Genomic DNA, 26,847 nt, shown 5'->3' on the forward strand with positions numbered 1-26,847 from the left:
TACTGTTTCAGAAAACTTGCTGTTCCTTGCTACTTTAACAACCTACAACCTTTGATCATGAGACCACAAGCAAAAACCCATGATGGTTCTCACAAGATTGCATGGAGTAAAGGTCTCACTGTGTTCCTGTAACAATACAAAACTCTCTCCTTGAAGAGGTCTAATGTGTAGGTAAAGGATTGAACTGCATCAATTATTCAAATGGAGTTCTCACAGATGACTGCTTTGGATATTTGAGTACATTAAAAAAGGATTTGTCCTTTTAATCATGTAGAAAAAGGATTATGTTGTTTACTGGAGTAATATTTCAGGGATTTGACCTTTTATTCAATTTTTAATCACATTTGATTTGTCACATACACATACATACAGAGTACGACATGCAGTAAAATGCTTTATACGACTGTCCAGCATGAGGAAATAGAATGGGGAGAAAAATATAACAAAGAAAAAGAAGGCAGATAAATAAAGAGTATAAACTATGTAAAATATATAAAGATACCATATTTTCCGGACTATAAGCCGCTACGTTTTCCCCATGCTTTGAACCCCGCGGCTTAAACAACGAAGCAGCTAATTTATGGATTTTTCCTGGGTTATTCCCGGTTTTACAAGCTTCATGACAAACTGAGCCCTGTAACATTAGACCAATGAAATTGCCAAACGGGTTCAGGGGAACCAATGAAACTCTTTATATCAAATTGCGCTCCCACTGAATTGGGCTGCACCACATCATAAATATGGATGAGGTTCCTCTGACGTTTGACCTGCCGCTCACTCGGACTGTCTACAGGAAATGCGAATCATTCGTCACGCTGAAAACAACCGGGCATGAAAAAACCGCACTTCACCTGTGATCTGAGCTGCACGGCATCGGGAGAAAAGCTTCACCGATGGTGATTTTTAAACGCACGACGATGCCAAAAAAGAAAATTCCCGAGAGAAATAGTTGTGAAAGGAAGGAGGAAGACAGTGACCAATGACTTTCTTGGTAGGCTACTGTTTAGATACAAGCCATGTAACAGAGTCTTTCATTAAAGCCTGTGTAAAGTTCATTAGTTTCAATCGCGGCTTATAGACAGGTGCGGCTTATTTATGTTCAAAATCAAAATCTTTGCAAATTCAGTGGGTGCGGCTTATATTTGGGTGCACTTAATAGTCCGGAAATTACGGTATATATGAGAAAAAGGTGTATATACAAGGTATGCTTATAGATACAAGGTATGCTTATGTACAGTAAACAGTAATCACATAAGGTGGTTGATGTGATAAATGCAGGAACAGTGTACTTGACTCATCACTAAAAACATCAAGAAATTTAAGAAAATAAAAAGCATAAGGGTCCTTTGCATTAATTTTGCATTTCCTTATTGTTTTACACATGTTACACTTCTGTAATGAAATTAGCTGGTTAGTTTAACTGAGTTTAGAATCAGTCACAGGTCTATTGGATTTTGCACTTCCTACTATTTCTGAAAGCCAATCAAAACACACTTCATTTTCTTTGGTCGGAAATGTGGTGTAATGTAATACTTAAATATAACAATTAGATGACACACCGGTGCAAAAGTTTTAGGCAGTAAGTGAGTATGGTAAAGAGAGTAAAGTGAGAATGCAAAAAAATATATATATAAATAAATAAATAAATTGTTAATTAAATCTTATCAATTAGCAAACTGGGAAGTTAATAAACAGAAGAGATTGTTTGTTTATTAAGCTTTAACGCCATGGTAGGATCAGGGCTATATGCATGTCAGATGAACACGTTCTCACTCCAGACTAGTCACATATAGACGCGTTCATCAGGATCCCTTGGAGTCACTTTTTGGCGCCCTTTTTAACGTGCAGGGATTCCCATAGACTTCTATAGAACTCTGAACCGGGGCCTGCGGTGTTGAAATTTGATGCGTTCGGTAAGCAGACTGCCCCGAGGTCATATTTATGTAGCTCTCCAACTGATTTTTTATTTTAAAATTTACTCACTGATATCAAAGTGCCATCTGTGAAACAGCGTTCAGCAACACGTTCTTACTTCCAACTAACCCTAACCCATTCTCACTAACCCTATCTGTGCACGTTGAAAAAATTACGCCAAAGGGTACCCAGGGCACCAAAAAAACCAGGGGGACCCAGATATACCCATCTGGAGAAGTCTGGTCAGGAGTGGTCTTCATGGAGGAATTGCAGCCAAATATACTGTATATATAGATAAATAATCTTTTTTCAGTTGCTGTGATTGTCTACCTTTAGATATAAATGCTTTCTGCTGTACCACACAGAGGCATTATGCCTGCAAGCAGAATAAATACATGCATTGCAAACTTCCTCATTAATGGGGTCAAATCTTTTGAGGACCAACTGGGAGAATTCTGTTAGGAGACCATTCAACCTCTAAATGGATAAAGAAGCAGTAGGAATCTTTTAGCATTATATATAAGCACAAGGACCCAGCAGGACCAAAACAGAGAGCAAGAGAATGAGGAGGCAAAAAACAACAACCCAAAACGACCCTCCATGCGGCGTTACACAGAACTAGGCTGAAAGCATATGCATATTCAAAGCTAGGAGTATTCATTAAATTTTCCCTTAATGGCACTATTACTTCTTTGCCTACTGGGGGGGGAGCATTTGCATGCACAATGCAGGTCCAACACCACAGAGCCTCTAATTGCCTCTAAATTTAGCAAGCCCAGCTTGTCCTGGGTACACGGTGAAAGAGGGGTGGACAAGACCATTACTGTGAGAGTGTGTGAGAAAGAGAGCGAGCGAGAGTAGACGAGACGAAGGGCATATTTAAAAGCCCAAGGACACATTTACAGCTGGATCGCACAAAATGACAAGTTTCCCACCATAATACGAACACATTCTACATACAAATGCCAATAAAAAAGAACAAATGCTACATCTCTTATTGGTTTGACATTCAAAAAAGAAAGTCTACATCATGATCTTTTTCTTCTTCCGGCCAAATTCCAGCAGATCCAAGAGAAGGTTTAACGGCTTAAACGTAAATGCTTTGGAGGATTAACCGCGGAAGATGTGCGCGCGAGAAGGCAAATGAGGCGCTACGGAGACCAAGGGAACGTACTTGAGCACTATATCTCTGCTCTCAGTAGTGAGCAGAACTCATCCAGCAAGTACACTCTAGTTATTTTGGGTAAGGCTTAAAGACGCAGCCTTCTTTTCCAATTCCCCTAATCTATTCGGAGACCATTCACAGCAACTTTTTTTTTTGAGAAATTTGATAAAGCACTTCCTTTCGACTAGGAATGCAAGTGTTTGGCCAACCAATACATCAAGTTCTATACAGTATATAGATGAATGGGTTATGAATATATATATTTTGTATATATTTATATGTATTTTTGGAGTTGACATCTTTTGAGGATATTTACTGAGCACTCGGTCTAGCAAGGTCAGAAATCCTGCAGCACGTAAGAGCACAACGCCTCAATCAATAGGCCATGCAAAGCACAACATAGCAACCCCTCTTGGTGAGTATTCATGTCTGGTATAATACAATGTATCTACATGAGGAATTGGATCAGCCAACATGCCTTTTCAGCCAAGGGGAGCAGGGATGATCCGAAGCTCCACAGGACGTCATCATCCAGTACAATTCCAGTGCTTTTATATACGTGATTACACCACAATCATTTTTTTTTTTTTATTCTTTAACCAAGCAATACCCAAACATTCATTAACATTTAGAGTAAAAATCAATATCATGTGACATGATGCACTGGGGGAAAAAAGAAAAAAACAAACAAACAACGTGCATTGTGGAAATCACCATTCTATTAAGTTTGCATGATTATGCACTGTTTGAGCACCAGAAATCCCAACCTACTGTACAGAGCTCAGACAGCATTCTGATCATGTGCAGTAACTAATACCCTAATGGCAAAATAAAACAAATGAAGATTTCTTTAACCTTTAAACACCACCAGTGTCCCAATAAAACCACCATTCTGGCCAATGTTTGATCTCTTTCTGCTACATGACTCAGTTATTTATACTCAAAGTTAATTTACTGAATACAAGATTGTAGTAATATATGGAACCTGTAGTACATTTTGATTACAATCTTAAACCTTTGTCACAATGTAATGATATAGGTATATACACAGATAAAAATGCACTGTTACATTGCTTATGATTTAGAAAAGAACAGACTGAAGTTATTTAAGGTCCTATTTTTCTTTGTTTAAAAAACTTTTAAAGTGTGCTGTGAATCGATTCGGATCAGCCAACATTGAGAAATGAATTGTAATTGTAGAATATTGCTTAACCTCGATCTATCTCTATCAACATGCAGAGACAAATACAATATTAACACACAACCCCCTAGTGTACACTGTTTAGATAAGAAACAATCCAGTATATATTATATATATATATATATATATATATATATATATATATATATATATATATATATATATATATATATATATATATATATATATATATATATATATATATATATATATAAAGCCATAAATGCTCAGTTTGACCCAAACGGTTTTAGCAGCTGAATAAACCATAGTATTGACTTGTTATCTGTTGGAGAAATAAGTAAGAAAGAACAGGGAATACATTTAAATTAATTCTCAATTCAAAGTTTACACTAGACAGTTATCTTTCGCATTCTGGATTCCTTCCCATTTAGTGAATTGACTTTTCTATTCTGTGAAGTTTGTTTGTGTTTTATCTCACTGATGAAAAAACTCAATGCAGTAGGGGGGTAAAAAATAATAACCAATACTGCTAATAGATTAATCTGAAGTATTTAACGGTTTATGACCTGGTGGATGAAAATTCGGTTTTCCTTTTTATGAACTTGTAAATCAGTTCATTAAAAAGAAAAAAAAAAAAAAAGAATAAAATGACAATGTATTGAATGTTACTACAGTTTGGTTGGTAATGCAATTTGCATGGCTCTCAGGCATGGCTCGTTTTCCCCCTGAGAATCACTAACAACAGTATTAATACTGTTTTGTATATTTTATGTAATGTTTGGATTTTCATTAAAACATTCCTATAATTAAATATCGCTCATTTCCATAAAATCATCTTATTCCTATAGAAACCGACGAACTTCTGATGGGTGCATAACACCCGAACGCGATGTTTAAAAATGTAATTTAAACAAACACAATGTTGAATGCACAAACAATTATTAACAAACAAGGTAATGAATATTTTGGAGTTCAGATCAAATGAAAAACAAATCAGCCTGATCTTCTTATTGATATTTTATTGATCTTTAACAAACTAAGCAAAATATGCTACATATTGATACAACTGATAGTTAACATGTTAAAAAAAGTAATTTGGTGAAAAATAAAGAACAGGTGGTTTGTTTGAATGTAGACTTTACTCATCAAGGAAATAGGAGTCTAAATCACCCATGTCATCCACAGCCTGAGTGGTGTTGGCCTGAGGTGGTGGAGGGACACTGGGACCGTTGCTGGTTGTATTTTCCTGTCCCCTTTGAGGCATCTCGGCTTCTTTTTTCACCTCCTTTCCTCCACCGAGCAGCTTCCGACTCTCCATAAAGTACTGGTTCGGGTGATTCAGAGAAAACCCTGCATCGTCAATCTGTTTGGAGGAATCAGAACATTTAAAAAAGTTTTCACAACCTTGTGTTGTCATTTTACAGTGAGATGTGAGGATATGGAGATTAGAGCGGTGTTGTTTATGGAAACGAACTTCCTTCGCAAAGTGAAAAAGACATGCTCTGCCCTCCTTTCTACCTTTCTACAAGCCTGATGTACTTTGAAGTTACACTGAACATTCCCTCTGTGTTGCCTTGTCTGGAGACTGGGGTCCTTTTCCATTGTTTGAAATAAATGAAGTCGACAGTTTAACTGTACGTGAACTGTGGAAACATCACCGGAGCCCCTGTACATCTCCTAGTCCTCGGGAAAATAAATCAGATCTGAAATCTTGTTGCCCTCTGAGGGAGTACAACAAGGTCAACCATGCAGTTTAAGAGTAAAGCTGAGTGATCCCTTACACAGGGATTCAATTCCAGGGTTGACGCTTTGGAGCAAAAATAGGATTCGTCTTGGCATAAGGATGTCAATGGCACATTTAATTGTCCCAAAAGAAAGCACCATCACGTTTTTAGTCAAGGTCAATTGCCAAGGATGCCACAACAATCTGTGTCTGGGAGTCAGAGGAGCAAAATTGATTATGCTCTGGGGGTGGGAGGGATGGATTTCTCTCCCCCATGTCAATCAGTAGCTACTCATAAGCTTGTTTGAATTTGTGTATACAAAAAGGGCAGATTCTTGTTACACTGCACCGTAACACAGCACAAGAATCAGTTCTAAAGAAGCTGCGATAGCTTTGCATGGCTCAGAAGAAGCATGGAACAGTGTTAACTAGTAGACAGGAACTAACACCTGGGAGAAAACCAATGAGAAACAAACTGTATAAAAAATAAATAAAAAAAAAAAGAAAATTATGTTCTGTGTTCTATCTAAAAACTCCATAAATATGGGAAATTACCACCTTTTAGCAAAACGTCCAAGAATTTCTTTTTATACTTATATACACAATACTTTTATACTATAGTTCATATTTTATATATTAACTGTATCTAAGCTTTCTATATATTGAAATCATTGTCATTAGCTGGATTGAAATGGAAAAACTAATAAGGGATAAACTTATTTGGACTGATTTATAAGCTGTTCATAAGCTGCTTTTGGAAAACATCCATTAAAAGTGCTATTCAAATAACATTGAATTGGTCTGATTTGAAATGGCAACCCTATAGAGGATGTGAACGCATTTTGCAGGAAAAAAAAGAAAGTGCTAATTTTCCTCAAGTATGGAGACTTTTGGAACACTCCGCATACGTGAATAAGTGAAAAGCAGCCTCCTAAATTTCTTGTTTAAAAAATTTCACATACATAAAGCAAACAATTTCGGTTGAAAAGATCGAGAAACCACACTGCAGCACCGTCTCAGTGATGAACTGTATATTAAAAAAAAAAAAAAAAAAAAAAAAAAACATAGTATAAGGATGAATCAATCCAGACGAAAGATTTGGAGTGGGGTTGCATTTCACCTTGCTTTTTAGTGAGAAGGGGAACTGAAATCCCTCCAAACCTCCCTGTTGCCTTTTCATTATTCTCTCCAGCGCCTGATTTATTGCCCTTGTGTAAATATTTCATCGGTGAAGTATTACATTTTGACCTTTAATAAACGCTGTCGGGGCAGGAGGAACGCCGGCGAACTATCCGTTCGAACTCGTGGCTGTGGGAGCAGGTGGGACATATGGCGGTGATTAAAGTCGCACCACGTGGCCTAACAAGCGTGTCTTTATGCCTGGGATGACTCCAGCATATCAAATCGGATGGTCAGGGGGGAGGCAGGGAATCTATTGATGCGTCAATAAGTATGCTTTATCGTGCACATTAACGTCAGCGATGTCTTTTCATACAAGCGGCTTAAAATATGACTCCTGACTTTCAGATGTATGTACGGTTCAATGTCTGCGGGAAGCGGACAGCTCATCATTCAAGCCCTGTTAGGCTGTTCATCAGGAGGGCTGTCTTTTAATTTCGGAGGAAGACAAGTTGTTTACACTGTTTGGCTATTAGTCATCGGGTGCTAAACAGGGCCCTGCGGTTCACAGAGGCACTCCTGTTTTCATTGTTATCCGTTCTAAGCAGTTCAATCTAATCAATGACTTCGAGCGCTTTAAATCCACACAACAAAACGCACGCAGAACATCTTTTCTGCCAACCAGGATCCCGGTCCACAGGGGCTTTTTTAAAACACGATGCTATTATTTAAAGTGCTAACAGGTATGAGTTCTGATTACATTTCCTTATGCTAAAAACACCAAAAGCACCTGATTTGGGTTGTCAATTGTGCTTCATTTTGTTTGATGCTGTTGAATTTTCAATTGGCAGCATGTGGTCATTTACTTTAACAGCACCGCTGCAGGGCAAATCACAAGCATGTACTAATGCAACTGTATAAAACATTAGTGTTTCTATAGTAACGGTTGAGTCACTCGGGACCGTCAGACGTTCACTTGTTGAACTCAAAGTCCCCATAAAAGTGATTTATAACCGTAATTATAAACATTTTTTAAAAATGGCATGTGTAATAATAATAACAACTGTTATCCCTGACTAATTGTTGTAAAATAAAACTCAGAGATTTGCACTGTTTTGTTTAATCGTTTACACAAAATAATCGAATGCAATACGTTTCTCTGCGTGTTTCGTTCGTCTGCAACAGCACTCATTTCATTACATACAGTATTGTTGCCAGTTTGAACATGCACCTTTAATCCATTCGAGGAAGTGATTTTACCCTCCAGTTTCGATTGAAAAGTCTCAGGCCTGCACACTGATGGGTTGTTTAACCTTTTGCCACTATCGCCGAGATATTTCTTTTCATCCCCAAGCCTCAAACGCATCTTACGTGACCGTAATGATGAGCATTTGAAAGGTTTAGCTCTCGCTTTCATATCACAGATTTGCTCCTTTTCACTTAAATTAACTTGTCACCAAGCCGTGTGTTCAGCTCGGGAATCGGCAGGTATTTTCATCCGTAACCTGTCAACTGGGGCACTGCTTTCTGAGTGGAGGGACTGGACACACTGCTAATGCTGACTGACACAGTTTGGAAACTTTTCTGAGTTTGTGTGTGTGTGTGTGTTTTGAGGCATCTTCATAGCTGTATGTTTAAATACAATGAGCACAACAGGAGCTAAAACACCATAAGAAATGAGCAGACAGTGAAATGTTTACTCATTCATTTTACTTTCCCATTGGCTCTGACCTACAAATCTGCAGCTTTCACACCTCGCTTTATAGCATGCACTACTGAACAGTGGAAAAGAAAAGAAAAGAAAAAAAAAAAAAAAAAAAAAAAAAAAGAAAAGGAACCCCCCCCCAAAAAAAAAAAAAAAAAACCAGCTGCTTCTCATAAAACAAAGAAACCCCCCCAACCAAATTTAGCATCCAGGCCAATCCTGCTGTCGCATGTCTAACAATTTAACATATGATATATGAATCGGTTTTTAGACATGAACCAAACTGCAGAATCAAAAGGGTTGATGCTAAAAAGCATAATATCAAATAAAAAATAAAAAATTTGTACAAATGTAATTCAATCCTAAGTGCTCTAATAAACCCATAAAAATAAAGCAGCTGTGACAGATAATGATGAATGTGATTACAGAGGCAAGACTTGGTGGAGCCACTGTGGATGGATTACACGGTCGTCTGAGGGAAATAACGGGTCGGAATCGAAAGGTATACTTACATTGTGTGTCAGTTCGAAGTACTTTTGGCAGGCCAGCTGATAGTGCATTCCCTTGACAAGGTCCAAAATCTGTAGGAATAAAACGGAGAGAGTGAAATAAGCGCTTCATTGCTTTTAATTTGCTCTTTGACAAAGGCCATGTTTGGCACTGTACAATTTATTCTCACCAATCTGGCAAAACACAATGCCGAACGCCGCATAATTATGAAGAAATTTTGAAGCCGAGATAAAAATGCATCATGAATGTTTAATGCTGTGTATAACATCCTTACAGCCCTAGTGACATGTCCTCCTTGAGGCAGTGTTCCTGCGCGAGTATTCCCACCAGGAATTCCGAGCATTTCACCTCAGCGGCATATCGACATGCGCCGAATTGTATTACACGTGCCGATCACCATTAACCTTAAAGAAGTGTGACAGATGGAGGTCAGAGATCATGTAAAGCCCAAAGCACCGTGTGGCTGTGTGGCTTGGGCCCGGTTTTTATAACTCGATTACAACAAAACCAAGTTGAAGCCGATGTTCGACGCGAATGTGGTTTTATACGGGGCAGAAGTAATCTTTTTGTCCAAACAGATTCATGGCTTATGTTGTAAAATGTAGCTGCAGTCTGCAGAAGGGTTCGGATTTATAAACAACCAGTGTACACTCTACAGCCCAGTCCATATTTTACTGCACGTAATAATAAACTCAACACAACCTTAGTGAAAGATATTTACTGACACATTTGTTCTATGTAAAAAAATAAATCTTTACTTGCCTGTCCAAACAGGAACACTCAATACTTTATATATGTATCTAAAAATAATCATCAGAAATGGCCTACTCAGCAAATTTCCTCCTGAGCCTGTCTGTTGACATAGAAACGCAAACATTTTTATGTGTACTTCTTGTTTCGTTTACATAAACCATGTCTATAAGCACATCTCTGGATCCAATTCTAATAGCATGTATACTAAAGTAGGGGTGTACGGTACACGTATTAGTACCGAACTTTTTTCGGTACCGGCTTTCGGTTTGGTGCACACGTGTACCGAATGCATTCCTTTTTACATGTGATAGTTAAAATCTGAGTTCCCTCAGGAACCGGCGCAGCAGAAGAACTGAAGCCTGCAGTGGTGTATCATCATGACATCCATTTAAGAACCTCCTTTAACCGCATTGGCTGGGTGTGCAGCAGAGACTCGGGCAACATCGGCCTGCAGATAGATACCGTGCCGTTCGATGGGGAGACTGATGGAGCTGTGAGTGAACGTATTACATACTGGAAATACGATTAGTAGTGCGCTGTTCTGAGCACGCGTGAACTCGTGGCCACTTCCAGTTTCACGACAATCGCAAATTATGGATTCTGTAGTGTTTGTGTTGTAAAAGGAGAAAATCTTGACAATTCCCCATGTCAAGGAAGTAAATAAAGGTAGAATGCAATGAATAAAGACATTTGTTAAAGTATGCTGAAAAAGTAGAGCAGTTAAGGAGATCACATTTTTAGAAAATTTAATATTAAAAGTAAATCTCTTTCACACACACACACTTCTCTATTCCCCAAATCAGGTCTAACAAATGTAAAATAAATTGTAAAATGTAAATGTTTCCATTTATTTCATTTAATTTAATCAAATTAATTTGTGCCAATTTAACTAATCACGCAATTTAATCAATATTATAAGTGCATTGCGTTCATTTGATTTATTCATTAATCTTTTTAGATATTTTATTTTTGCAAAATATTATAAAAAAAAAAGGTCATTTCATATATTTATCAAAGCAGGCATTTTATTAAAAAAAATTTTTATTTATACTGTTGACGTTCACAAATGTTAATAAATCATCAACTGCGTCAAGTAAAAAACCAAACAATTTTATCTTTTGCATTTCTTCCCCCTAACCTTCCTGAGATTGTACTGAACAGTGAATTTTGTGTAACGTTACAGCCATACTTATTTATCCTGTGGGTGTAGATGTGGATAGAACACAGGAGTAATTTCAGCAAGCTAATTACAATTTTCCCCCTACACCAAATAGTTACAAAATAAATACATAAAAATAAGTTATCAAGTACAAATAAGTCCAGTGTGATGGCTTCTTTGTTTTTTTCTGCATTAAGAGACCAAATTCTGTCTCGTTTTCTACCGAATTACGAAACAAAGGTTTCTGAATTTCCGGGTCAAAATCCACTTCAATACGTCCGACTCACAGCAGTGGCTGCAAGAAGTGTCTTTTTCATGTCTGCCAGGTGATTCCTTTGACTTATAATTCTCATTTAAAAAAAAAAAAAAAAAGAAAATTAGAAAGAAAAGTAATGCTCTTTGGTGTCTCCAATGTCACTGTAGCTGAAAAAAATTTTGTTAAATCCGTTCAGCAAATCACTGAGGTGCATTCAACCAGATGCAACACATGTATGTAAATGTCTCACTCAAAATCCTGACATCTCAATACATCATCTCACAGCACACATGGTCTATGAATTGCAAACTCTGTGCCTTTTGAGTCTGGCACTGATGCTCAAATCCATAAAAATCAATATTTTTTATTACATTTCTTTATGTGCAGTCTAATATACACAGACCAGGCGTAACAGTGACATAACATTATGAGCGGTGAAGTGAAGAACACTGATTCTCTTCATCATGGCACCTGTTAGTGAGTTGGATATATTAGGCAGAAAGTGAACATTGTGTCCTCAAAGTCAATGTGTTGGAAGCAGGAAAACTGGGTTAGTGTAAGGATTTGAGGGAGTTGGACGGGGGCCGAATTGTGATGTCTAGACGACTGGGTCAGAACATTTCCAAAACTGCAGCTCTTATGGAATGTTCCCAGTCTGCAGTGGTCAGTATATATCAAAAGTGGTCAAAGGAAGGAATATTGTTATGGCTGATTGGTGTGGACACGATTGTAAAAGGTTATTTTAAGCAGTTTACCTTTACATCTATAAAGCGAACTTTGATCTTATTTGCAAATTATACAAGGAGTAATGTTCAGATTTCCATCTGGTTAAGTGAGCACAAGAATTTGATGACAAGTGCTTCGAGAGGCTCATCATGACCCTGCTGGCCTCCTCACTGTGCCCCCTACAGCTTGCATATTGTCCCAACTGCTAAACATACAACGCAAACCCCATCACCTTCCATCTGGCCCTCACCCACCTGAATACAAAAGGACACATACAAATGCTGTTCACAGACTTTATTATTGAACACAATCATCACTCAGCAGCTATATTAGATCACTAAACTTGTTAGGCCTGAACATCACCTTCTGTAACTGGATCCTGGACTTCCTGACTGCAAGTAAGTCTGGTTCAGGAGCAAGATCCCCAACACCACCACGCTGAGTACAAGGGCTCCTGGCTGTGTGCTCACTGCTGTGTGATGACGACACAACCATGAAGAGAGTGTATGCAGACAGAAAGTGTGGTGACTCTCCACCAATCCGATAGCCATTACACTTTTTGTCTGTCTAAACTTCCAAATAACTTTACTTTGCAGAGAACCTTAATGGTCCCTCAGCACCGGCTCCATAGACAATAACACCTTGCAGCATCTCGAAGTTCATTAGGTAGAGAATGTGTGTTAGAATTGTAGTGCGCACTACGGTTGACAGGGTTCCTACACACTTGCAGATGTTGTAAATATTTTTAAGGCCATATTTAATATCACAGTGGATTTTGATGCTTTATTTGAGACTTAATTCTTTTTAAATATCTGAATAAAGAAAGGATGTCGAAAGGATTCTACAGGGTTTAATTTCTCCCCTTTTATGTTTATTCATTTATATTTTTAATAAAAATAGTCAAACAGAATTCAATATAATTAGCCTCAATATAATTAGTGGCATTAAAATAAATATGCGTTAACGAATTAGTAGAATTATAGCATTTAGCAGTGATCGCACAGCAATCGTTTATGCTTCCTGAGAGCAGCTCTATGATCGGGATTCAGCAGAAATCTGCAACCACTTCAGGACATTCCTTTCTATTTGACATATGGCAATGCGTTTGACTAGAAATCACTGATTGTAAAGAATGGAAACGACTCCAATTCATCAAATTCGATAATTGCATCCCTCAACAAATGAGCGGCAAGGACTAAACATGTGTCGCTCCCCCATTTGCCTTCTTCTGCTCACTCCTTCAAGCAATAAAAATAGCACGTGGGATTCTCAAGTCCTTCAACACCTCCAGAGGTGAGAGTCACACCATGTTGGGTGCGCACTGACAGAGTGAGAGTGAGGTTAATTCTGCGCCCCTGCGCTACTTCACACCGGCTGGCGTCTGCTCCTTCTGGCCTCTGGTGTCATTTGGCACTAGACAGGGTGACTGAGACGGCGGCTGTTCGGCATTTTAATCACCACTCTCACGTTTGCTGCGGTTTTTAATTATTCAGCGCACTGGGCTGAGTGCTGCAGTGAGAGCTCATGGCCTGGAATCCACAGGTCCGAGGCTCTCGGAACAGCCTCAGACTACAATGCGCTGCTCGGGTCACTGAACTAATAGTGAATTTAATTTGACGAGGAGCGTGCAGCCTATGGGCCAACTTGTCAAATTAAGTTAGCGCTCTGCTCCGTGTTTTCCCCTCAGCTACGCTGCAAGATGGCTCGGACAAGCTGGCCGACCTGCGCTATTAAGTGGATAAGAAAGGTGTGCATGACACGCTGCAGTACTTTGCGCCCTGAATAAAACTGTCCGGTGTAGAGAAATAGATTTTGCGCTACTATTGGCTGTGTGATGTATACCAGAGGGTGGGAAAATCCGAAGTCCGGCATATTGGTTCCTTAAATTGCAATTGCCTGGGCAAACTCTTAAACACCTTCAAAAATGTTCTTTTTTTCCCTTTCTTTTTTTTTTCTTTGGGATGCACATTAAATTGAAACAAATTCCAAAATCCACTGCCTGTTGTACTGCACACACCATCTGAGGAGCAATTTGGATGATATCAGAGCATACAGATCAATTATGATAATTTTACATCAAAATCTGATACAGACAGTATTCAGGACATCACGTGTTCGCCAGCTGGCAAAACCACAGCTAATCAAGGTCAGGAGTATGAGAGAGCAAATGTTCTCAAGGTAGACACTGATCAATCCTAGGCATCTGTGAGCTCATATGTGAAAGAACGTAGATCTTCTAAGATGCAAACTTTCCTCTAAAATTTTGGTTTTTGAAAATGCTAAAACACTTCCAAATTTAACACAAAATTGCTTAGATTAGATTAGATATGACTTCAGTGTCATTGTGCAAGGTACATGTACAACGCCAATGAAATGCAGTCATTGTGTGGTAAATTGAGTACTCAAGTGATATCTTAAAAAAAAAAAAAAAAAATCCATCAATGACATTCTGCCATTGCTAGAAATAGGTAAAGATGCCAAAACTCGAACTTTTCCCTTAGTCCTTCCTAATGATATTAAGTAGCTAACTACCTTTCTATATCGAAGTACAATACATTGCGTCTGAGTTTGGACAGGTAGGTATCCAAGAGAACTCAAATAAGAGCCTGACTGGCATTTTTACTTGTCCAGAGAGCCGGCTAATAAATTCACCAATCAGTTCAAAGTCGATGTGTTAGAAGCAGGAAAAATGGGCAAGCGTAAGGATTTGAGTGAGTTTGACAAATTATGACAGCTAGACGACTGGTTCAGAGCATCTCTAAAGCCGCAGCTCCTGTGGGATGCTCCTGGTCTGCAGAGGTCAGTATCTATCAAAAGTGTTCCAAGGAAGGAACAGTGGTGAACCGGTGACAGTGTGATGGGCAGCCGAGGCTCACTGATGCACGTGGGGAGCGAAGGCTTACCCGTGTGATCGAATCCAACAGACAAACTTCTGTAGCTCAAATCGCTGAACAGGTTAATGCTGGTTCTGATAGAAAAGTGTTTCACAGTGTATCGCAGTTTGTTGCGTATTCTGCTGCGCAGCCACAGACCGATCAGGATGCACACAATGTCAATGTTTTGCTTGATTGGTGTATATGATTATGTTCAATCAAATGTTTTAGGGCCCAACATTTAGGGGGCACCAAACTAGTCCTCTGCTGTTTTATAAAAATTGCTGCTTGCATTTACTAAATACAATTTCCCACCTAAAGAAAAGTCAAATTCTCACTATAAGATGTGATCAAACGAGACTTGAGCAAACTTTCTTCATGGTGCTATGAATATACATTTTTAAGACCGAGCTTTAATAGGCTCATTCTCATCAGTCCATTAAATCCACTGGTGTCTGAGGCCCATAACTACATCAGAATATTCCTGCAATAACCAGTGACCTCAGTTCAATGCTTATGCGCTATAACATAATTTCAGGTCTTAAAAGCTGCCAAATGTGTGCTTTAAATCACTGGGTTTTAAACACTGGGTCACACAGAATAATAAAAAAAGGCAGAGTAAAATTACCCTACATTACAGAAGCCTACTGACCAGGAAGTGGAGGTTTGATGAGCGATACTCAGAATCACAAATATGCAAACTACGAACTACTACATAATACACATAATGCACTTATGCGATTGTTGCACAGTGGTAACATGATTGGTGAGGGTTTTTTCCCTATAGTGGAGTGCATTTGTTGTGGTGTGTGTCCACCCTTTCGCAAAGCATATAACTAAGACCTCTGGTGTTTTGATCCCTTACGTTACACAGAGCAGGTTCGAGCAACTAAGTGCAAAAAACCCAAAAACTTGCACAAGTATATTATTTTAATTTAGATTTTGTTTTAAAGCAAATATCAGGTTTTAACCGTAAACTGTCTGTTTCTAGTGAAATTCTACTTTGGTTTAAATACAACCTGGTTATTATTTTTATTTCTTATTTACTGTTAACGCAGATAATATAGTATACAATTTTTGACTTTTGAATTTTGAATTCTATTATTACAGCAAGTCAACATTTTATACTGTTTTAATATTATCTGGTCAATTATTCGAACTAAAATCCAAACATCACAAAAGAAATATAATAGAGGTCTAGAATGTTTTGTAAATAATCCCAATATTTCTTTTATTTACAAAATGACCTACAAAGTATTAAATCTACCAGATTTCCAAAATATTTTATAGGTAATAAAATTAGAACACTATTAATAATACTGTTTGATTTCTTTGTGCACTTGGGCCACTCTGCGGTGACGTGTTCAGAACCATTTTACGGTTTCTGTGAGAGACATTATTCATGTAGTTTGTAATCACTGTTCATGCCAAGCATCAAGAGGGTAGAAACACCCAAAGACTCGCCTACTGCAGGGTTTGATACACCACTTGACAACATGGTTTGACACTGATGCCATCTGTAGCCACACCTTTTGAAAAGATGGGGAGGGGGAATAAACCTGTGTGCCAAATTATGAGGTAAATTAATGCAATTTTTTTATACAAACAAAAAACTCTGTTACTGATATTAGATTTTTAGCATTGTTGATGTGTATTTGTTTATCTTTATGGATTTGCTGTATAATTTGGGAAAAACGTATTAGAAACGGTGTGACATTTGCGTTATTGTAGAACTGAACAAATTTCTTTTTGTGTTCATAGTTTTGGCCAATAGAACGAATTGACTACACCAATAATAAAAGTACATCACTAATACTAATTAATAAACATTATAGTCCATATGTGGCTATATTGCACAGTCTTGCCCAGAGGTGCAGCACATTAAATAAAGATCGCACCATTTTTCTAAAGTTTCAAATGTTCCTGACATTCAAAGTGTGGTGAATTTTAATTTTAATCATTCTATCCGTCTCATTGTTCATTCGCTAAACTGAATAATAATAATAATAAAAAAAAAAAATAAAAAAAAAGCAATGCAAATGACTAACAGCAGATTTTTGTGTCTGGCTGCTAATATTTACTAGCTGTAAATAGTGTCTGAGGACTTCCTCTGAAACGTACATTACACTTTTTTTTTGCCAAAAGTAAAATTCACCATCTGGCTTGTTGGATAGTGTTACAATGACTATGGAACAATTTCGGGTTCATTTTAGTGCAACTCTGAACCAGAATGAGCAGTTTATTTGGATGAAAACACAGATTGCTTCTAATGACAACTAAAAATGTTTATAAGCCATTTTTAATTGCCTTCAGCTCATAAATTCACTTCCAATTAGTTAAGTGAATAAATAGATAAAAAAAATAATGTAAATGAATTAATGCATGTGAGAACTGAGTCAATACCTGAATCAACATAATAAATCATTACAGATTGGTGCTTTCTTATTCAGTTTCATTCATTTCACTGTGATTCTAAAATCAGGTCCTTGTGAAGATTCAGTTTCAGTTGCAGAACATCCACAAGGATCCAATGCATTATTTTTAGATGAACAAATTTATAAACTTGTTACAGTAGCAAATGACATTGAGTTCGGCTGTAAAGCCTTTGGAGTATTCATATAAAGAACAGCTGCTCTTATATTGTGTCCAATGTCCCCAATATGATTTAAGTGGCTGTGTGTGTGTGTGTGTGTGTGTGTGCACCCACCTGCATGATCCCACCGGGAGAGAGTTTATATGACTGCAGCTTCTGCTTCAGTAGCTCTGGGTCACTGTGGCGGAATGGACATCCTGAGAGGATTAAAAAAAAAAATTTCAACGTTAGACTGCATGAGATTATTATCTGTCTGAATTCTCCATTCTGATTGGCTGGAAGGTATGGAACGGGTAGCTCCAATTTAATCAGCGTTCTAAGTGAAGGCGTTACCTTATAAACTGACACCTTCACGCCGATAGTCTTTTGCAGTAAAATCGTGTAATATACACCCAGCTGTGGATCATCTCTCACTTATATCACAGTGCTGTTGAACTGTAAATTCCGGTAAGTCATATATTAATTGTCTATAATTGTAACTCTAAGTGCAATACTGTGGGCTTTAAATTAAATCACAGGTTAATCATTAGGGGTGACCCCGAATAGTCAAAGATCCGATGCTTTAATAGAAAGAGCCTGATTAGACTAAAAAACTTAGTCAAATTTTCAAAGTAGTGTTATGAAACAAGGATCATACCATTTTGGTTATATGCGGGGGTGCTCAATGTCTGATTTCACAAAGAACTACTGGGTTTCTACCAATAAGTTAATATACAGCCCATTATGTTAATGTTGTAAATCAAAATGTGAAAAGAAAGAAGCTTTTAATAAATATTCTCTAATAGGTTTGAATAAAGATTCAAGTTTTACTTTCTCTGATCCCTGACTGACAACAGGAGCAATCATTTTCCCCCGGCCGACACACACACACACACACACACACACACACACACACACACACACACACACACACACACACACACACACACACACACACACACACACACACACACACACACACACAAAAATATTCAACTGTTAGTCGACTATAGGTAAGACTTGACTAATCTGATTTGAATATGTAAATCCGTAGTCAAAGACACCTCTCGTTACCAGTGCACCAGTCTTTACAAAATAGTTTCTATAGCAAAAGCTCAATCACAGGGACTTGAATAGTTAAAAAAACAGATCTAAAAGAGAAATGTGGTGTGGTGCAGTTTTCTGTAAGGAGATGTTTATTCAACATCTATGGGAGGAGTCTACAGCATGAGCAATGTGTGCTATAAAGTGAGGCATAACAGTAACAATAATTACAAGTAATTAACTAATACATTACAAATGGCAATCACTGACACACTGTACTGTGGCGTTATCGGAAAAGAATCAAGTTTGCGATACTCCACCTCATGCCAAGCCAAACCACCCTGTTAGAGATTATTGTCCGATAACCGCACGTCTTATGTGTTTTATTCTTCGCATATTTAACTCAGTACTTATTATTCCAGTCACTCTGGTTTGCAGCATGAGCCCATAATTAATTATTGATGCGCTTTTGAAGGATTTGATCAGGTCATTAGCCTAAATTGGGCTGATTTTTTTTTTCCCCTGACAGAGCCTAATGGTTCTTTTTTTTATTTATTTTAGTAAGAACTTTGCTCACCGTGGTAGTCGCCTTGGCTGGGTGGATTGGATAAAATCACCTTCATGCAGCTGTAGGGCGTGTAGTCTGTTCGCTTGCCTTCTTTCCCAAACATGTGCCGGATGCTGTAGGCATATGCTTTGTCAAACTGAGAGAGAGAGAGAGAGAGAGAGAGAGAGAGAGAGAGAGAGAGAGAGAGAGAGAGAGAGAGAGAGAGAGAGAGAGAGAGAGAGAGAGAGAGAGAGAGAGAGAGAGAGAGAGAATTGTGTCAGATGGAGAAAGAGAACATACATGAACACTGAGAGGGCCATGGGGAAAGTGTTGTGGGCCATGAGTGGGGACACTCTGGGTTGAAAGAGACATAGTAGTTCATCAAGTGGATTGTGGCAGGGTGCTTTCTGCTATGAAATATAGAGCTATTAGCAGAGACCTGCTGCAGTAGCGTTGCCATACTACAGATAGCTGGATTATGGATCATGAGTCTGCTCTCTCGCACATGTCTCTATTCAACCACCTTTTGCATCTTCTGTAACAAATCTATAATTATCAGCTGAAAATCATTACCTTTCGATTCCACAACTTTCAGCATTTTACAATATTTTCCAGAGTCAACCCACAATTTGTCACGCGACCGCAAATATTTACATGATTAAGTGATTTAATCAGGTTGGTCACAATATTGACTGAGTGAAGTGAAGCTAATTCCACTACCGATCAGGAACTATCTGCATTATTTTATGAATCCCAAAAGGCTACATAGGAATATAACTTACTGATAAACAAAACACTCACTGAAATCAGACCCAGTCTTCTTTTATTCTGAGTAGTTTTTAGGAATATTAGTGGTGCCAATCTTTTTTTCTTTTTTTTTATAAAATGTAATCCACTTTGTGATCTTTAAAAGGATGCGCATTGGGAGACTGAGCGATTCACATGGCAGCAGTTAGCAGGCTAGTAATTATGCATCTAAAGCAGTTGGACTGTGTAATCCCCAGAGTTCCCGATTTGTGCAACCTATAAAGTTAATATATAGAGAGCATGCTTGATAAATGACAGTTCCTGCACCCTTTCCAGAAATCATCTGCACTTGTGAATAGATTGACGGACAGATGTGAAACACAATGACTGACACATTAAATATTATAAACTTACATAAACGTTTTTTTATTTATTTTTTATTAAAACAAATCTTCAATAGCTTTCAAATGACACTGAAGATGCAAGTCTGGCACTGAAGCAGACTTTGGACCTCTATTTTACTTAAAACTAATTATTTCATTATCAAACTTTTTTTATTCAACTAAATATTTCACTGAAATTTGTATATTTATTTATTCAATTTTTTTTTATTTGTGTAGCACTTTTAACAATGAACATTGTCTCAAAGCAGCTTTACACAGATAACATAGTAATAAAGAATGAATAAGATGTTCTTTATAAGTCTAAGTTTGTCCCTTAAGAGCGAGCAGGTGGCAACTGTGGCAAGGAAAAACTCCCAGAGATGGCATAAGGAAGAAACCTTGAGAGGAACCAGACTCTAGAGGAAATTCATCCTCGTCCATTTATCTCTTTCGGATACAGTGAACCTATAGTATGTTTTGGTTATAATATCTAACCTCTGTTTCTTACATAATTCTTTTCATTAACTATATTTTTTACAAACAAAAATGTCAATTATTTTCATTGTTCATGATTAAGCAAAATAATGGAGCCATTTTAGTCAGAATTTTACTTAATTACAGTAAAATCTTTTGCAAATCAAACATCAAAGCCAGTATTGTGAAATGGATCAAATTGTGGCCTGAATGTATCGTTATACCCCTGTATCATGCATTATATTATATTATATTTTTTATATATATATATATATATATATATATATATATATATATATATATATATATATATATATATATATATATATCCACACACACAGTGAGGAAAATAAGTATTTGAACACCCTGCTATTTTGCAAGTTCTCCCACTTAGAAATCATGGAGGGGTCTGAAATTGTCATCGTAGGTGCATGTCCACTGTGAGAGACATAATCTAAAAAAAAAAATCCAGAAATCACAATATATGATTTTTTTTAACAATTTATTTGTATGATACAGCTGCAAATAAGTATTTGAACACCTGTCTATCAGCTAGAATTCTGACCCTCAAAGATCTGTTAGTCTGCCTTTAAAATGTCCACCTCCACTACATTTATTATCCTAAATTAGATGCACCTGTTTGAGGTCGTTAGCTGCATAAAGACACCTGTCCTCCCATACAATCAGTAAGAATCCAACTACTAACATGGCCAAGACCAAAGAGCTGTCCAAAGACACTAAAGACAAAATTGTACACCTCCACAAGGCTGGAAAGGGCTACGGGGAAATTGCCAAGCAGCTTGGTGAAAAAAGGTCCACTGTTGGAGCAATCACTAGAAAATGGAAGAAGCTAAACATGACTGTCAATCTCCCTCAGACTGGGGCTCCATGCAAGATCATACCTCGTGGGGTCTCAATGATCCTAAGGAAGGTGAGAAATCAGCCCAGAACTACACGGGAGGAGCTGGTCAATGACCTGAAAAGAGCTGGGACCACCGTTTCCAAGGTTACTGTTGGTAATACACTAAGACGTCATGGTTTGAAATCATGCATGGCACGGAAGGTTCCCCTGCTTAAACCAGCACATGTCCAGGCACGTCTTAAGTTTGCCAATGACCATTTGGATGATCCAGAGGAGTCATGGGAGAAAGTCATGTGGTCAGATGAGACCAAAATAGAACTTTTGGGTCATAATTCCACTAAACGTGTTTGGAGGAAGAAGAAGGATGAGTAGCTTCCCAAGAACACCATCCCTACTGTGAAGCATGTTTCTTTGGGGGTGTTTTTCTGCACATGGGACAGGGTGACTGCACTGTATTAAGGAGAGGATGACCGGGGCCATGTATTGCGAGATTTCGGGGAACAACCTCCTTCCCTCAGTTAGAGCATTGAAGATGGGTCGAGGCTGGGTCTTCCAACATGACAACGACCCGAAGCACACAGCCAGGATAACTAAGGAGTGGCTCTGTAAGAAGCATATCAAGGTTCTGGCATGGCCTAGCCAGTCTCCAGACCTAAACCCAATAGAGAATCTTTGGAGGGAGCTCAAACTCCGTGTTTCTCAGCGACAGGCCAGAAACCTGACTGATCTAGAGAAGATCTGTGTGGAGGAGTGGGCCAAAATCCCTCCTGCAGTGTGTGCAAACCTGGTGAAAAACTACAGGAAACGTTTGACCTCTGTAATTGCAAACAAAGCCTACTGTACCAAATATTAACATTGACTTTCTCAGGTGTTCAAATACTTATTTGCAGCTGTATCATACAAATAAATAGTTAAAAAATCATATATTGTGATTTCTGGATTTATTTTTTTAGATTATGTCTCTCACAGTGGACATGCACCTACGATGACAATTTCAGACCCCTCCATGATTTCTAAGTGGGAGAACTTGCAAAATAGCAGGGTGTTCAAATACTTATTTTCCTCACTGTATATATATATATATATATATATATATATATATATATATATATATATATATATATATATATATATATATATATATATATCAAATAGCCCTTGATGCCTTCAGTGTGACTCTACAATTTTCATAGTCATGAAAATAAAAAAAAACTCTTTGAATGAGAAGGTGTGTCCAAACCTTTGGTCTGTACTGTGTGTATATATATATATATATATATATATATATATATATATATATATATATATATATATATATATATATATATATATATATATATTCTATTTATATATTTTTATTTATTTATTTATTTACTTACTTACAATGAAGTAAGTAATCAAAGTTAAAGAAATTGCTGACTTTCATTTTTCCCAGGTCAAATACAATGCGATTCCCCATGACTAACATTTTCAAAACTTATGCAAATTCAGCTAAAATAAACTACTTAACATCTAAGTCTTCAGAAATTTAAATCTGAGAAAAAGTTATTAAAAAGGTGCAGTCATGACAAAGGTAATCATTATTGCATTGGTAGATATGTAAAAAAAAGAAAAAAAGAAAGAGACTTACAAGGTAATTATAATGCCAATCAAAACCCTACTATAAAAAAAATCTATTTCTATAGGCATTAAAGTTTTATTCTGTGGCTAAAAGAAATCTAATGTTGCATATGCTTAAGAAACCATCACAGTGTTAACATTTGAAACGGGTCACCGCACTCAATCTCAGTGCAAACTCAATACACAGATCGCATGCATTCGGAGAACCATCGGAACGGAAAACTCCAGCCTCCCTTTGCTGGTTGCCAGTGATTGTTCATCATTTCCCTGCACTCAGAAGCCATTAGAACTACAATAAAACCCGCAAACTAGGCAAGGTGACTTCAAGCGGAGTGGTGTTAAAAAGGCAATAAAAATCAACCTATCCATATTAATAGGGCTTGGATAGTTTATGGATTGAGCAAGCCTCTTGTTTGAAATCCCTGATAAGCGCTGAGGAGCACGGTGAAAACAGCATTTGTAAGGACGTATAGTGTTAGCAGCATAAAACAAAATGTAAAAAGACACCAAATTTCCTGAACCTGCTGCCACCGTGTAAACACGCAAACACAAACAAATGTCTCGTTCTCCCTTTCCTGTATGCTGAGCCCATTAAAATGGAAACTAATTGCTGTATTAACATCAGCCGCCGTCCCCTTTAATGTATGCAAATGCGCATCGGTGGCATTACGTATATATTTCGAGACGACGCTTGGAGAAATCCGGACCGGAATAAATCGGCGAGGTAATTGGCCATGAATTTGCAGTGGCATGTAAAAAGACTCCTGGCACCGGCTGCACTGAAGCGGCGGCGGACCGAGAGACGCGTTCACGGCGGTAGGATCGCTCGCATCTGCTTGAACAATTTGTCAAAATCAGAAAGACAAGATGTAACTATCTGATGCGATTCAGCTCACAGAACTATTTCATATACCGCAGATTTATTCCCTTTAGAGTGTCTAGATATCGTGTCTAGAAATAACTTCCCAATACACAATTCCGATGCTTACGCTCTTACCACAAGCGAGTAACAGTAAATAAATAAAATAAATTCAACCCCTAAAAGACCACTGCCTTCTCTAAAAGGATTAGCTGGCTGAAGTAATTGGGTTAGAAAAACAGTATCCGAGCTCGCTGAATTTATATTATGCCCTGTGGGAACTGCAGCTAGGATTCAAGCCACCGTAGGAAATCTCACGCACAACCCCAGTCGCACTCGCACCTACAAATAAATCAGATCATCCCCATTGTGCTTGTGCGTGCCCTCAAATAGAGGGAGCAGAGGGTCACGTGACTGCCAACACACACACACACACACACACACACACACACACACACGTGCAACCTCCCACAAAGTGTCTACACGCGAATGCTGTAAAAACATTACTCAAGGAGAACGCTAGTTCACGAAAAACGAGAGAGACGAGAAAAAAAGACAAGCAAAAACATGAGAAAAGAAGGCATGAGAAGAGAAGAGAAGCATTGTAAGGAGAAGAATTACACAGGAGAAGAGAGGAAATAGTAAGGGACAGGAAGAATAAAGAAAAGACAAGAGAAAAAAATGAAAGCAGAAAAGTCAAAGGAAGAAAAGACCAGGCAAGATGACAAGAAGTAAATATGAGAGGAGAGGAGAGAAGAGATGAGAAAAAGAGAAGAGGAGAGAAGAAGCCAGGATAAGAGACTAGAAGGAAAGAAGGAAGTTATCATGATGAATGCAGGTATTTGTATTAAAAGGTTCACTAAAAGGCAATGGTGTTCCTCTATAAAGCCTCGACAAAATCCTGGAGAAGTGAGCGTTAAGCCTGTAAGACCCTCTCGCCAACAATTAAAGCAGAACCAGACACATTTATCTTCCTTCTCCTGCTCGTCATGTTGCCAGATCAGCCTTAGTGGTGCAGTTTACTATAAATGGTAATGGTAGTAATGGGAGGATGAGTGTGATCATTCATCATGATGCCCTTTCTGTTCTGCACAACTGTCACCACGGCTGCTCTGATCTATTGTTTACACTGCTCTGATCTTGTTTGCAAAAGCTTTTCCAATCTCTGGAGTGCACGGATTTGTGAGATATTGTTAAAATTAAACTAGAATTTTTTTTTTTTAAGGAAAAAAAAAAGTGGAAGATTTATTGAGGTAGCAACTTCTCGATTCAACTTGGCTTCTAGACGCCACTATGTGATTTATTATTTCTTCCCTCCAAACGTTTGCTTTCTACAGCTAATAATATCATCATCATCCTTTCCTGTTTAACCATAAATAATCTTCAACAACCATAAAATATGGTTTCTACAGGTTTCACCAAGTCAAATCTAAGACTTTTTTAAACCCTTTTTCAGAGCATGAGGAATGAAATTTCAAACCTGCATCACGACATCAAAAACACACAAATACATTGTTAGCAATTCAAGCCAATAACAGAAAGCTGATTGGCTGCTACATGTGTGTAACTGTAATACAGCCAATCACATTTGGACTAGCGAAATAAAAAACTTCACCACAGAAACAAACAAAAACATTGTAAAGTGCTGCATGAGCACTTCAATGAGCATCACATGATGGCGTTACATGGACTGCAGAAACCCTGTAATATTATATACTATAATTGTATAAATTTTCAGTATGACAGTATTGGGACACCGGACATTTCCCGCCATAATGTATGTGGTTCTTCCCCAAACTGTTACCACAAAGTTGAAGGCACACAATTGTATAAGATGCCTTTGGATGTAGTAGAATTTCATTTTTCCCTTCACTCGAACTAAGAGACCCATACCTGTTCCAACATGACAATACTCCTGTACATAAAACCAGCTCCATGAAGACATGGTTTACATGAGTTGAGCTGAAGATCTTCAGTGGCCTGCTTTAGTGCTCTGACCTTAACACCTTTGAGATGAATTAGAATGCTGACCTTAAATAAAAAAAAAAAGATCTAGCTCTTTCCCTGAATGCCTAGCAGTCCTTCTCTTATCCTGCCTGCCACATCCTCCATGTGTCAATTAGCATGGCTAAGCCATTGGTGTGTGTTTGGACTGTGTAAAGCATGTTTGCTCCATGCAGAAACTGCGCTCTCGGGGGGATCGGCGCTCTAATTAACCAGGCAGCTGGTGAGAAGATTTGCATGCAGAACTCTAGCAGCCATTAGCAACAGCACAGCCACTTGTGTCCCAGACACAGCTCTTTGTAGCCCACTTACCTTCCTGACATTGGGGAGGGGAAGCTAAGTTTCTGTCATAAATTATAGCACTGTCTGTCTCAGAGGGACATCAGAAAATGCTAAATGTAATTGAAAATAAGAAAAGATGATTAAATGTAAGAGAAGCCACTAGGCAGATACACTATAGAGACAATGTTACATCAGTACGTGACTTTACTAAAGCCCTTGTGGCTGAAATCTCCACTCGAAAATCTAGTGGAACATCTCCCCAGATGAGTTCAGGTTATTATAGCAGCAAATGAAGACTAAATGTGGAATGTGATGTTTAGCATGCACATACGAATCTTATGGTCAGGTGTCTACAAACCTTCCCTGTCAAGTGTAAACCAGATGTTAC

At 38.0% G+C, this 26,847-nt stretch overlaps 2 protein-coding genes across 3 annotated transcripts in view; one reads left to right on the forward strand and one right to left on the reverse strand.

The window, feature by feature from the left end:
* Positions 1-26,847, forward strand: part of khdrbs2 (KH domain containing, RNA binding, signal transduction associated 2) — a 243,009-nt gene that overhangs the window by 168,431 nt on the left and 47,731 nt on the right. The gene's annotated exons all lie outside the window — the stretch shown is intronic.
* The window catches only part of prim2 (DNA primase subunit 2), an 80,422-nt gene continuing 58,820 nt past the window's right edge, over positions 5,246-26,847 (reverse strand). For both annotated transcript variants that reach the window (XM_083538510.1, XM_083538511.1), the window contains exons 11-14: positions 19,259-19,385; positions 17,773-17,855; positions 9,301-9,369; positions 5,246-5,604 (exon numbers count right to left, since the gene is read on the reverse strand). In XM_083538510.1, the coding sequence (XP_083394636.1) occupies positions 5,380-5,604; positions 9,301-9,369; positions 17,773-17,855; positions 19,259-19,385 (504 nt within the window). In that variant the 3' untranslated portion in view covers positions 5,246-5,379. The remainder of the gene's footprint in view (positions 5,605-9,300; positions 9,370-17,772; positions 17,856-19,258; positions 19,386-26,847) is intronic.

This window comes from Silurus aristotelis, assembly GCF_946808225.1.
Source record: "Silurus aristotelis genome assembly, chromosome: 4".
Taxonomy (NCBI): Eukaryota; Metazoa; Chordata; class Actinopteri; order Siluriformes; family Siluridae; genus Silurus; species Silurus aristotelis.